The sequence below is a fragment of the Scleropages formosus genome, chromosome 7 (assembly GCF_900964775.1).
Source record: "Scleropages formosus chromosome 7, fSclFor1.1, whole genome shotgun sequence".
NCBI classification, from domain to species: Eukaryota; Metazoa; Chordata; class Actinopteri; order Osteoglossiformes; family Osteoglossidae; genus Scleropages; species Scleropages formosus.
Window position 1 is genome coordinate 56,692 of NC_041812.1, and position 12,634 is coordinate 69,325.

Below are 12,634 nucleotides of genomic sequence, written 5' to 3' on the forward strand. Positions count from 1 at the left end.
AGGCTCGTCTCACATTTGCCAAAAAAACATCTTGATTATCCCCAAGACTGTTGAGCAAATATTCTGTGGACTGATGAGACAAAAGTTGAACTTTTTGGAAGGTGTGTGTCTCGTTACATCTGGCGTAAAACTAACACAGCATTTCATAAAAAGAACATTATACCAACAGTCAAACATGGTGGTGGTAGCGTGATGGTCTGGGGTTGCTTTGCAGCTTCAGGACCTGGATGACTTGCCATAATTGATGGAACCATGAATTCTGCACTCTACCAGAAAATCCTGAAGGAGAATGTCCGGCCATCAGTTCGTGAGCTCAAGTGCACTTGGGTTATGCAGCAGGACAATGATCCAAAACACACCAGCAAGTCCACCTCTGAATGGCAAAAAAAAAAAACAAAATTAAGGTTTTGGAGTGGCCTAGTCAAAGTCGGGACTTAAATCCGATTGAGATGCTGTGGCATGACCTTTAACAGGCTGTTCATGCTCGAAACCCCTCCAGTGTGGCTGAATTAAAGCAATTCTGCAAAGAAGAGTGGGCCAAAATTCTGCCACAGTGATGTGAAAGACTCGTTGCCAGTTATCGCAAACGCTTGATTGCAGTTGTTGCTGCCAAGGGTGGCACAACCAGTTATAAGGTTTGGGGGGGGGGAATTACTTTTTCACATGGGGCCAGGTAGGTTTGGACAGCTTTTTTCTCTTAATAAATGAGATCATCATTTAAAAATTGCATTTTGTATTTACTCGGGTTATCTTTGTGTAATATTAAAATTTGTTTGATCTCAATCATTTAACTGTGACAAATATGCAAAAAAATTTAAAAATCAGGAAGAGGGCAAGTACTTTTTCACGGCACTGTACATACATACTCAGCGCTGTTCCATTGACGGGACCCCACAAACAAGGAAGCACACCTGTCCTAGGGAGTTTAACATATACCATGATTTATTTGCTAATGTAATGCACACATTGTATTTTCTGTGAGATATATGTCACTTTGGAGAAAAGCATTTGCTAAATCAATAAATGTAAATGTTTATATCAACTATTAAATGGTATAACTAAAGAAGCAAGACTGCCTACTAAAGTAGCAGCAACTGTATCTTCTATCTTGTAGCTTAAAAAATCGATACACCATGTAAGTTATTGCAGTGTTATCAGGCAAACATCACTCTCTGGCAACTCAAACATCCAGATTTATAATTAAAGTAAAGGTATTTCAAAGACTCTACTCAAAAACTGACCTTCAGATTCAAGAAAAACAAGAAGGATCTCCTCCTAGTTGTGGAACAGCAGACTAGCGCTTCTCTGCAATGTTTTGAGAAGTCATGGGAATATGCTAATCCAATGCAAATCTATTAGCAGTCCATCTCCACCAGATTTCAGAACATTTCTCTGTAATAAAAAAGTCATTTTACTCAAATAAAATGAAATCAAAGCTCCGAAAGTAATTCAATCCCGTATTGCTGGCGGGGGGTGTCAGGTAGGGAGCAATGGTGGGTGAGTTTATTTAATTTCTTTTCCCCATAATTGCTAAAGAATAGCAACCAACCAATGAAGCTCATATGAATCTTCCTTTATAAACAATTAGAGATGAAGTTAAAGTCAAGAGCAATAAACATCTTAGAAAGTTTTGAAATTCTCCAATTCCTTCTCACAAAAGCTGAAACCTAAATCACCTACAATTTGTGTGTTTGTGTTATATTGCTTTGCTGTACAGACAGGTGAATAATTGTAGGGAGTTGTAGTGGAGTGTATCCAATACTGTAAATCATCTTGGGCAAAGATAGCTAAGTACTACATAGTAGTCATTGACTTGCATTGCAGAAAAGTGTCTTCTAAATGTAAATGTTTTGGACATGTGGAGAGCTGGGACTAAACTCAATTCAGTTTAAGAAAATTTTTATAGAACACTCTTCCCACACGATGACACAGTGCACTGAACAAAGGAATCTGGCAAAGTTAAGTGATCTTGAACATATTCCCAGAAACATGGGGTGTTAGGCAGAATATGCCCCAGATGGGACACCAGTCCATTGCAGGGTAATCACAAACACTCATGCATACAAACGCACAATTTTGAGTCAGCAGTAAACCTGAAACACAAGTGTCTAAATTTTGGGAGGAATTCCATGCAAACTCAGCAAGAACATACAAACTGAGCTAAACGTATGTTAGACTGAGCTGACCAGGCTAGATTCAAATCCACATCTGAAATCACAACACAGATGCCATAAGACATTGGAATTGCCCACTGTGCCACAATAACAACTTGTGTTTATTATATTCCTGCTACTAATGTCTCAAAACTTGTCACAAGCTTAAATGTAACCCCTGTGCAAGTTAGACAGTACATAGGAAACCAACACAACAGGAATTTGTAGAAGAGGAAGTCATCCCACCAGAGAGACATCCTCAAAATATAAGTTACATTAATCAAAAACTGGGAGCACAAAATATGAAAACTACAAAAAGCTTCAATATTTTAATAGCAACTCTATAAGATGCAAAAATATAATTACAACACACACAACTGTTTGCCTTGAGTGGGGTTGCAGCAAACTGGAGCTTAACCCCAGCAACACAGGGTGCAAGAGATACCCTGCATGGGACCCCATTCTGCCACAAGGCACTCCACACAGGGCTCAAACCCCAGACCCACCACACAGCAGGCCCTGGCCAAACCTGCTGCACCACCATATCCCCCCCATTACAATACAGTAGGTTTTATATTTATTTAGCAGATGCTTTTCTCCAAAGTAACTTCCAATGTTGTGCTCCTATGTAGTGTTATCAGCCCACACACCTTTTTCACCATGGTGACTTACACTGCTAGATACACTATTTACAATGGGTCACTTATCCATACATCAGTGGAACACACTCTCTGTCACTCAGACACTATGGGTGAACCTGAACATGTCTTTGGACTGTGGGAGGAAACCAGAGCACCCAGAGGAAACCCACACACACACACACGGGGAGAACATGCAAACTCCACACAGATAGAACAGGGATCAAACCCACAGCCTCTCACACCACCGATGTGCTGTGAGATAGCAGCGCTGCTCACTGTGCCATCTGTTCTTTTTTTCATTCTTCTATGGCACTCCACCCTCATTGCAGACTCAGAGCAGTTTCAAAGGTTATGGATAAAATAAATGAAAACCAAAAGCAAATGACATTTCACTGACAAACCCATATATCTGTAAGATTTAAAAAGATATAGACTGATGCAGAGTGCTGAACAAGGTTAGAGTGCTAAACATGGTTCGCTATAATATAAATGAATAAATAACAATGGAGTAAGCTGCCTGGCAGTGGAATGCAAAACAAAAAGCTCCCAGTCAGAACGAATCCATTCCACCGTGGAGAGAGTGGACCTGTGTGAATACGTCTAATACAAAAAAAACAGCAGTACAACTTTCAAGAATGTGGTATAATCTGTGGAGGTTATAGTATATGGTAAATATAAGAAAACAATGAAAACAGGTGTCTTTTATAGTTCTAGAGTTTGTTTTATATGTAGTATGAGTGTCATAAAGACATTCAACTCAGAACTCATACCTCAGAACTATGGCCAGGACATAGCAAATAGGAATTGGTAGTGGTTTGGCACCAAACATTCAAAATAATTGCATTCCTGAGCCATCTAATAAAACAAGTATTCTCTGTGTTTATGAGCAGAATTTCAAAAATTTCTATCACCTGCTGCAAATGTAGATCACCACAGGTTGTGCATTCATTGGTAACCTTAATATCTGATTTGCTTTCAGGCTAACAGGTGAAAAAGGATAAAGTCTAAAGGTTGTATTTGCCCTTTTTTGCAGACGTGTTTTTATGCTTTGGTGTTGTGCTGAAATTTGAGGAAAATTCAAGGACGGTTAAACGCTAATGTTATATGAAAAATCTGGACAATCTTTAATTCAGACAAGTACTTTAATGCCTGGCTTTTGTTTCACTCAGACTGACATGTAGCCATACCTTCTTACATCGTTAGCTGTTTATTTCTTAATAAAGCTGTGGAGGAATCAGTGCAAAAGGCAAGGGACTGGTTGTTTACTGGAAGGTTAATCGGTTTAAACATTAATCTGAACTTTGATTGTGAGTACTTGACTAGATATAAACCCACTTGGAGCCCCTTATCTCACTTGCTGCTTCCATTCAACTCCTTCACTCAGGTGTGATGAGTAGCTTTGGGCAGATTATTGATGCCATTGGGGAGTTTGGGCCCTACCAAAAGCGCCTGCTGGTAGCTATGTGCATTCCGAATATGTTCACTGCCTTCCAGATGTTTGGGCAGGTGTTCATGATGCTTGATGTGCCACATTATTGCAACACTAGCTGGATACTTGTCCAGGGGCCTAACCTGACTCAGGAGGAGCAAAGGAACCTTACTGTACCATGGCGGAATGGGGAATATGACAACTGCCTCATGTATGTGCCAGTGGATTGGGATCTGGACTCCATTAGAACCTATGGAATCAACAAGACCACCAAGTGCAAGGAAGGATGGGTATATGAGGAACTGCCGGGCAGAAACACGATGGTATCTGAGGTACACTGCATTTGTCTCTGAATAGTCCATGAGAAACAAGTATCTACTGATGACGAATTGAAGATGCAGGTTAGAAATCTGGAAGCTGAAGCTTCTTTGGGTGGACAGCAGTGAAGTGTGAATTAATATATTTAGTAAAACAGCCTTTGTTGTACATATCTCAATGCCTATATATAACAAAGACAGTAAAAGGATCTTTATTTTTATTTACATCAACCATGTAACAATTATAATTTAGATTTTTAACATAACTGATACAATAATTATGCTTGTTGACAGCAGGCTGTCTGTAGTTAGCTTCTCTCAGGTAGTGTTCAGTATTTATAGCACAGAAACTGAAAACCATAATTCCTTCTCTTTCAGGGGGTGTGGCTGACAGACAAAATGCTTTTATATGCTTTATATTATATTGTATATACACAATTCAAGTTTTTTTAGTACCATTCACAATAAATTGCAACTGAGCACAGTATATTAATGTTAGATAGGAAGCAGCTGCATCACTGTTTGCTTTGGCTCAGGCTCAGATCAGTGGTACTTTGCTCAGCTGTGAACTTCATTTTCCTTTGCTTTCTCTTCTCTTTTCTACCCTCTGGAAAGCGGCTTAAGTGTATTCGAACCCGCACCGCTAGGTTCAGGAACAGCTTTTACCCCAATGCTATAAGAGTGTTCATCTTGCACTAATGTGCCACCTTTTGCAGCTAGAATTTGCACTGGTCCCTCCAAACACATCACTTGCATCATCACTTTTAACTATTCTCGCTATTCTCGCTGGCATTATTTATTGCTTTTTGTGTGTAATACTTTCTATTGTGTTGTCTATAGTCTATGAAGAAACATTCAAGCAAGAATTTCATAGTACTTTGTACACGGTACCTGTACTTATGACAATAAACCTTGAACTTGAACTTGAACCTTTGTAGTAACCAGATGACTGACTTGACCTCTGCTTTTCTTCAGTTTAACCTGGTGTGTGACAACAGTGTCCTAAATGAGGTCTCACAATCCATCTACATGGCTGGCCTCTTAATTGGAGCCATGGTTTTTGGTCCAATGGCAGACAAGTATGGCACAAGCATGTACTGACATGGATAATGTAAATATAATCAATTAATCAATAACTACCTAAAATTAGTCAAAATTTGACCATGTTTGAAGTTAACTAAGTATTTCAGTACATATCAGCAGATGTCACCAGTTGCAGTTTGGCTTCAGCTGTTTCTTGATTCAAATACATTTGATCTTCAGGTTCTCACACATTTTTGATTGCAAGTAACACTTTTAGTAATACATCCAAAGGCAATGTTTTTACATACGATGTCTAGTAATAGTATTTTGTGACATAAAAACTGCAGACATCCATGCATATAGCTATGGTTGATGTTTTCACCCTCAGGTTTGGACGTCGGACAGTGATCCTGATCTCCCTGATTTTGCAACTGTTTTTTGGAGTGGGGGCATCCTTTTCACCAAACATCTATGTGTACACGTTTCTACGATTTGTGGTTGGGACAGCAGTTTCTGGAATTATAATAAACACATTTGTCCTAGGTATACTTTCCTTATTTTGGTATTATCACAGAATCGAAGACAAGAAAAGAAACCAAAACCTGGAAAAAAAAATCAGGAAAAATCTGACTGGCAACTTTTTTGTTAACTATTTTCTAAATTTTGAAAATCATTATGCTTCTTAACTCAAGTTCAATGTGATAGGCCAGTTTATTTTTGCAAAATAGGTCTGCAAATAACTAACAGCTCAAGACTTTATTGAAGTTAATTTCAGAGAAAAGTGTGGTACATAGTTGTTGAAAGAGCGAGACCTGCTGATTGTCAGGAACATTAACACAAGCCTTGTAATACCCACAGGTACTGAGTGGTGCGGCCCTTCCAAGCGTTCCCTTTTCACTTTTGTGACCCATAGCTGCTATGCCTTCGGGCTCATGCTGCTGGCAGGCATTGCCTATGGTGTGCGGCAGTGGAGAACTCTGCAGCTAGTTTTGAATGTCCCTCTACTGCTACTTGGAGTCTACTTCTGGTGAGCCGCTGGGCCTATTTATCTGCAACTTCTCAAAAAATTATTGCATCTGTATCTAGTTTTGAGTGATCACATGAGTCTGTGAGAAGTACATAAACTGATCTTTCTATTGTTACCAAAGTGATTTGGAAAATGGGCTTGTAATAGAAAGGCTACTGGTGCAGAAAGAAAGCTGTCTTTGCATTCTGATCAAATGTTATCCAGATATATGAACAACCATAGTTTTAAAGCTTTTGAATAAAAGGGGCAGCTATGCTGAATGAGCAAAACAATAGCCCCACACACACACACCTTCTGAACCGCTTATCCCATATGGGGTCACGGGGAACTGGAGCCTAACCCGGCAACTCGGGGCATAAGGCCGGAGGGGGAGGGGACACACCCGGGACGGGACGCCAGTCCATCGCAAGGCACCCCAAGCGGGACTTGAACCCCAGACCCACCGGAGAAGAGGACTGTGGCTCAACCCACTGCGCCACTGCGCCACCGCACCCCCTCAATAGCAACAATAAGCAAAATAATTAAATAACTAAATAAAAAAAAATGAATAAAATAATGACAAGCAAAATAAAAACAAACTTCTAATAAAGTGGAAGGAGCGTAGTGCAGAAATAACTAGTTTAGTGTGCTATATGTTTTAATGTTGACTTGACTGAAATGAATAGATGTTTAAATATTTTTGTTGAATGGATTTTGACAATGTATTTCAAATTTACTGGATTTTCCTTGATCATAATCCCTGCTGCTGATTCACACATCATTAACACACGGATAACTACAAAATGTTCATGAAAGGGTTCTTCCTGAATCTGCACGGTGGCTTTTGACTCAAGGGAAAAAGGAGGAAGCCAGGAAGCTCATCCTACAGGCAGCACAAGTTAACAAGAGGGATATCCAAGAATCACTTCTTGATAAAGTAATAATCTATGTAAACTTAATATACTTCATACAGGTAGTACATAAAATGTACATGATAAATGCACACCAGAGTTATAAATCAGTAGTTATTTATGAATTTATTTTTTTCCTGTGGTTCACCCATATTGTCTAAGATAAATTTTTCCCTCATTCTTGTGATTAACTGTAATACATAATTATCAGACATCTCATGTTAACATGTTACTCATCTACCAACTAAAAAAAAATTCTCTTAAGGTAGAGACTGATGTGACAACCAAAACAAGCAACTTATTGGATCTTATCCGAATACCTTACCTGAGGAAACGTGCATTTATCATGAGCTTTGTCTGGTAAGTTTGACCTGTAGCTTTACAGATGTAAAGTACGAATGGCTTCAGAATAAGTGTCTTCTAGGACTCACGGGTGAGCAAGTCCAGTCCTTAAAAGACACTGTGTTTTTGAGATACTGTATCTTTCAAAGTATTACACCAGATAAATCTATGTTTCTGTCAAAACGTTACTTCATGATAATAAATATAGTGAATTGTGTTCAAACCCCTCTTGACTTCTAGCACTGTTCCTTCTACAGGTTTGTGACCAGCTTAGTTTACTATGGAGTGAGCCTAAATGTTGGCAGCTTTGGCCTTGACATTTACCTCACTCAGTTTATCTTTGGCCTTGCCGAAATACCTGCACGCTTAGGGTCCATACCACTTATTGAACACTTTGGAAGGAAGATATGTCAGAGCATGGTGCTAATCTTCGGAGGGATCGTATGTCTTCTTCTTCTGGTTGTTCCTGAAGGTAATATGTAGTTGTCTTTCTTATTTTCCTAATCCTTTGCTCATTGTTTGTATTTCTTCTCCACTTCATATATACATATACACAGCTTCTTGTAAGTGTGCATGTTTTGGAAATAAATGACATTAACTCACTTTAAACCCCCTTTGAGACCTGAACCAGCAACATTTTGGTATCATATGCAGTACCATGTCTGAAGCCAGTACATGACCTCTTGCCAACTTTTCTTCTCCAGGATTGCCTGTAGTGGTGACAATCTTAGCTGTAATTGGAAAGTTTACTCTTGCTGCTTCTTTCTCCACTGCCTACATATATTCTGCAGAACTATATCCAACAGTTGTCAGGTCAGTTAAATGTTTAATATTCAGCTAAATCCTTGAGAATATGTTGTGCTATACAGACTTCTCACCTTAAAAACAGGAAACGTGATTGTAAAAAAAAGTTGAAACGTGATTGTAATTTGTTTGGATATCCAAAGTCACTTACACCGCTAAGTTACAGTCAATAAAAGCTACAAACATCAGTCAATGTATAAACTGGATAATACAGACTCTCCGCACCGTATGTCCTGTAAAAATCTTATAGTTACAATAAATAAAAAAATACTTTGCAACACATTTTACATCTTTTATTAACTTCAGTGTACATTAAAATTAAAACATTTAAATTTATTTAAAATATAAGTATGTTTTTTGTTGTCTACAAATTTCTATTCACTATTGGTTGACTGTAGGGGGGTGCGGTGGCGCAGTGGGTTGGACCACAGGCCTGCTCTCCGGTGGGTCTGGGGTTCGAGTCTCGCTTGGGGTGCCTTGCGGCGGACTGGCGTCCCGTCCTGGGTGTGTCCCCTCCCCCTCCGGCCTTACGCCCTGTGTTGCCGGGTAGGCTCTGGTTCCCCGTGACCCCGTATGGGACAAGTGGTTCTGAAAATGTGTGTGTGTATTGGTTGACTGTTTCATCCCATAAACATGTGCAATACTGGTCATCTTGTTTTTGGTTGAGAGCACAAGACGTGTGCTGTAAATAATGTGGAAGTGAGCTGAATTAAGGCACTCCACAAATCATATTCTGTTTCAACATATTTCACTGCAAAATAATGGCTGGGTGCAGAATTGTATATTGCTCCAAAAATTTTACAGTACAGATCAGTCAAGAAAATACAACTAAAATAAGTACACTGGAAAATATTCTTATCTCTGAAAATTCATAACATAGCAATTCATTACATGAGAAACCAGTGCAATTATTAATATTTTCTGCATAAAATTGCAATTAAAACATGTCAATTATTCAAGAAATTTTTTGAAAGGGGCGTTAGTTAAGGTTTATGTTTGTTTAGATTTCTTTGATTTTTTTTGGTGTAGGCAAAATGGTGTGGGCATGAACTCCATGGCAGCCAGGGTGGCTGGCATTTTGGCACCTTTGATCAGACTTCTGGAGGTCTATCACTACTCCATACCCCTGGTGATATATGGGGTTTTCCCCTTGGCAGGAGGGGCTCTGTGTTTTTTGCTGCCTGAGACGTTAAACACAGAACTGATGGACCACACTGATCCTCTGGTGGAACACATAGAGTGAGTCACCTTCGCTGATCCTAGCATGTACTGTATTCAAGGTAGATTCCACTGGAGATGTAGCATAGAAGTCACTGCAGCAGCTGAGGACATGCAGGAGTTCAGTTTTCTATGCTTGTAGTTCAAGTAGGAGTGTATTTGTTTACTGCACAAACCCAAAGGTTTCCAGGTCAGCTAGCATTTATTCAGCAACAATACTCAGCTGCATAATTTGGTACTTTTTTAAGACGGGCAACCCAAACAGTGAAACAATCTCTCCTTCAGTTACTGTTTATAATTGCTAACGCTAAGCCAAAATCTCGATGGTTTGGAGTTTAAGCCAGATGCACAGGACACTGTCTTAGGCATAGTATACACCGGATAGGACAGCAGTCCATTACACAAGCGGTTAATGATAGTGAGTGGTTCTTTTTCATTTTGCTTTAAAATGCAAAAAAAAAAAAAAAAAAACTTTCTTTTACTTTTAAACACTTGGCTAAGTACATGTTTGCCATATTTCAGATTACGAATACACTCTGAAACTTGAATAGGATGATTAGTATTGTACTAAATATTTTTATGGGTGAAGACCAGGACTGCAGCACATTCATGTCCTGAGCTGTTGGTAAAACTTTAATAACTTCTGTAGAATATCTAAGACAATAAAAGAGAACTTAAGTTAAAGGTTAACACAGCTGCCATTCAGTATGTCAGGATGTAGTGGGCCAGCACTCTGAAAAAGACTAAGAAAAATGTGAATTTTTAATAGGGAAATACTCCATATTTCATGAGACTGGAAAAAAACTGTCAAAATTATACCAAATTTGCAAATTCATTTTGTAAGTGAACATACTAAATGTGTCTTCTGGGTGTTCTTCATGTTTTTGACTGCAGATCATTTGAAAACAATACTGGAAACCAACACCTCTCAAAAAAGTTGCAAGTAAAGACTACAAAATTATAAATATTTATTTTAAAGGTTGCCATTTCAGCATTTTTTTTCCTTTTCCTTATACCACTGAAGTCTTCATTGCTGTCACTTGCTTTATTTGGTTTTATTTTCACTATTTTGAAAAGTCAGAGTTTTTCTTTTTCCACTGTGTGTCACTCTGCTTAAAATCAGTTTTAGCTCTATACCAGATTTTAGAGAATGTAAAAAAACAAGCAATTTCTCAATGCACATGTTTTATAAAATTTGTCAACAAACTATGCACCTCTTACTTGAACTAATGAGTATGATTAAAGAATGCATTTTTCCATTGTGACTAAATGTAAAAATTGGGTTCTTCATATACCACAAAACATTTGAACTTTTCTGAATTTTTAAATCATATATGCCAGGGAACACTAAATTTAATATCAAACATTATGTTACAGAGAAAACTAATGCACTCAGTGACTCACATTGTATCCCTTGAATTTGTCATGATGGTTGTTCTGTCAAAATTCTGTAACCTTGGAGATCATAATGCATTCAGCAAGTGGCAAGGTCAGATATACCTAGCAAAGCAAAATCAGATAAACCCTGTTTATCAGGTTGTTATGCAATTCTTTCACTTTTGTCAGCACTGGGAAACATCTTCAGTGGAGGTGTGCTGGCTCTGCTGTGTTAATGATTGGTTCTCATTCCTGATCCTGGTGGTCTTCAGTGTGTTTACAACTAATTTAGTCTCTGTACAATGTTTTCATTTTCACAAAGTAAAAGATTAAATGTAAACACTGTAGCATTCCATGATGAAGGTCGAGAGTCTGTATACTAGTATGTTGGGCATATTTAAGATATTAGTTTACATTGTTTATTAGAGTAAATAAACTATAATCATTCTGGATGGCAAGTACTGTTTTTTTGTTGTCTGTAATACAACAATTACACCAAAGCACCCCTTTGATTAATTCAAAATATTAAGTTTAGCATTTCAAATCAAAACTTCAGTATGGTATGCAGTCCTTTATGTTTAAGACAGCATATTGTTACAGCAGCAAGCCAGCATGCAGGATGACAGACCCAAGAACAGGATCTGTCTTGCAAACACGAGGAACAAGGCTAGTATCATGGGCAGGTACAGGCAAGAGTCAGGTCGATCAGCAAACATATCTAGAGACATGGTCGTGGAGGACGAAGCAGTGGGTCTGTACAGAGGGAGTCTTAGAACAAGGCAGGGGAACAGTGAGCAAAACACAAGGTGGTGAACACAAAGAGGATGGTTGTCTCGAGCAAGATTCAACAACTAGGAAGCAGTAGAGTGCTGCTCTTTATACAGCCAGGTGCTTCTGGTGGAGGTGCAGATGTGGTCATGACACATATACTGTACGTAAATAGCTACATTTATATCGTCTTTACATGCGCCTACAGAAGTTAATGTATCTAGATGTAAGTTATATATTATTTATTTCACATCCCATTAACACATTAAAAACAATGAAACCAAGAAACTTGAAAAATCACTTGATACAGGTTATTCAGTTTTGCTTACTAGGACATTTATGTATCTTTTGGGAATATGTTCTATTAGAAAGAACATAGATAAGCATAAAGATGTCCAAAAAAACAAGATTTACTACTGCTAACATAAGCAGGTTTATAAATGAGCTTTCTGCATCTAGTTAACTATAGCATGCCATATAATAATATTACATTATTTGGTAATTCAGAAGGTTCAAGTGCTACACTGATATTATGGTCTTAACAGAAGATGCTTCGGCACCACCTGGACGAAAAAAAAACTAACATGATCAGTGTGGTATGTGTCATAACCTTTTAGAAATGATACTCCAGGTGACCACAGAAGA

At 38.4% G+C, this 12,634-nt stretch overlaps 1 protein-coding gene across 1 annotated transcript; it reads left to right on the forward strand.

Moving 5' to 3' along the window:
- The first annotated feature begins 4,166 nt into the window (after positions 1-4,166).
- slc22a13b (solute carrier family 22 member 13b) lies at positions 4,167-10,848 on the forward strand. The gene is made up of 10 exons (XM_018751490.1): positions 4,167-4,555; positions 5,516-5,619; positions 5,952-6,106; positions 6,422-6,590; positions 7,386-7,506; positions 7,746-7,840; positions 8,080-8,294; positions 8,527-8,635; positions 9,656-9,865; positions 10,739-10,848. The coding sequence occupies exons 1-10, from the start codon at positions 4,184-4,186 to the stop codon at positions 10,806-10,808; spliced, it is 1,620 nt and encodes a 539-aa protein (XP_018607006.1). The 5' UTR covers positions 4,167-4,183; the 3' UTR covers positions 10,809-10,848.
- Positions 10,849-12,634: the final 1,786 nt, after the last annotated feature.

Excerpts from the sequence above, each read along its gene's own strand:
- slc22a13b (XM_018751490.1), top strand. The coding sequence starts at position 4,184 with ATGAGTAGCTTTGGGCAGATTATTGATGCCATTGGGGAGTTTGGGCCC. Across the intron at positions 6,591-7,385 it reads CTACTTGGAGTCTACTTCTG|GGTTCTTCCTGAATCTGCAC; the intron begins GTGAGCCGCTGG and ends TGTTCATGAAAG. Across the intron at positions 7,841-8,079 it reads TTTATCATGAGCTTTGTCTG|GTTTGTGACCAGCTTAGTTT; the intron begins GTAAGTTTGACC and ends TTCCTTCTACAG.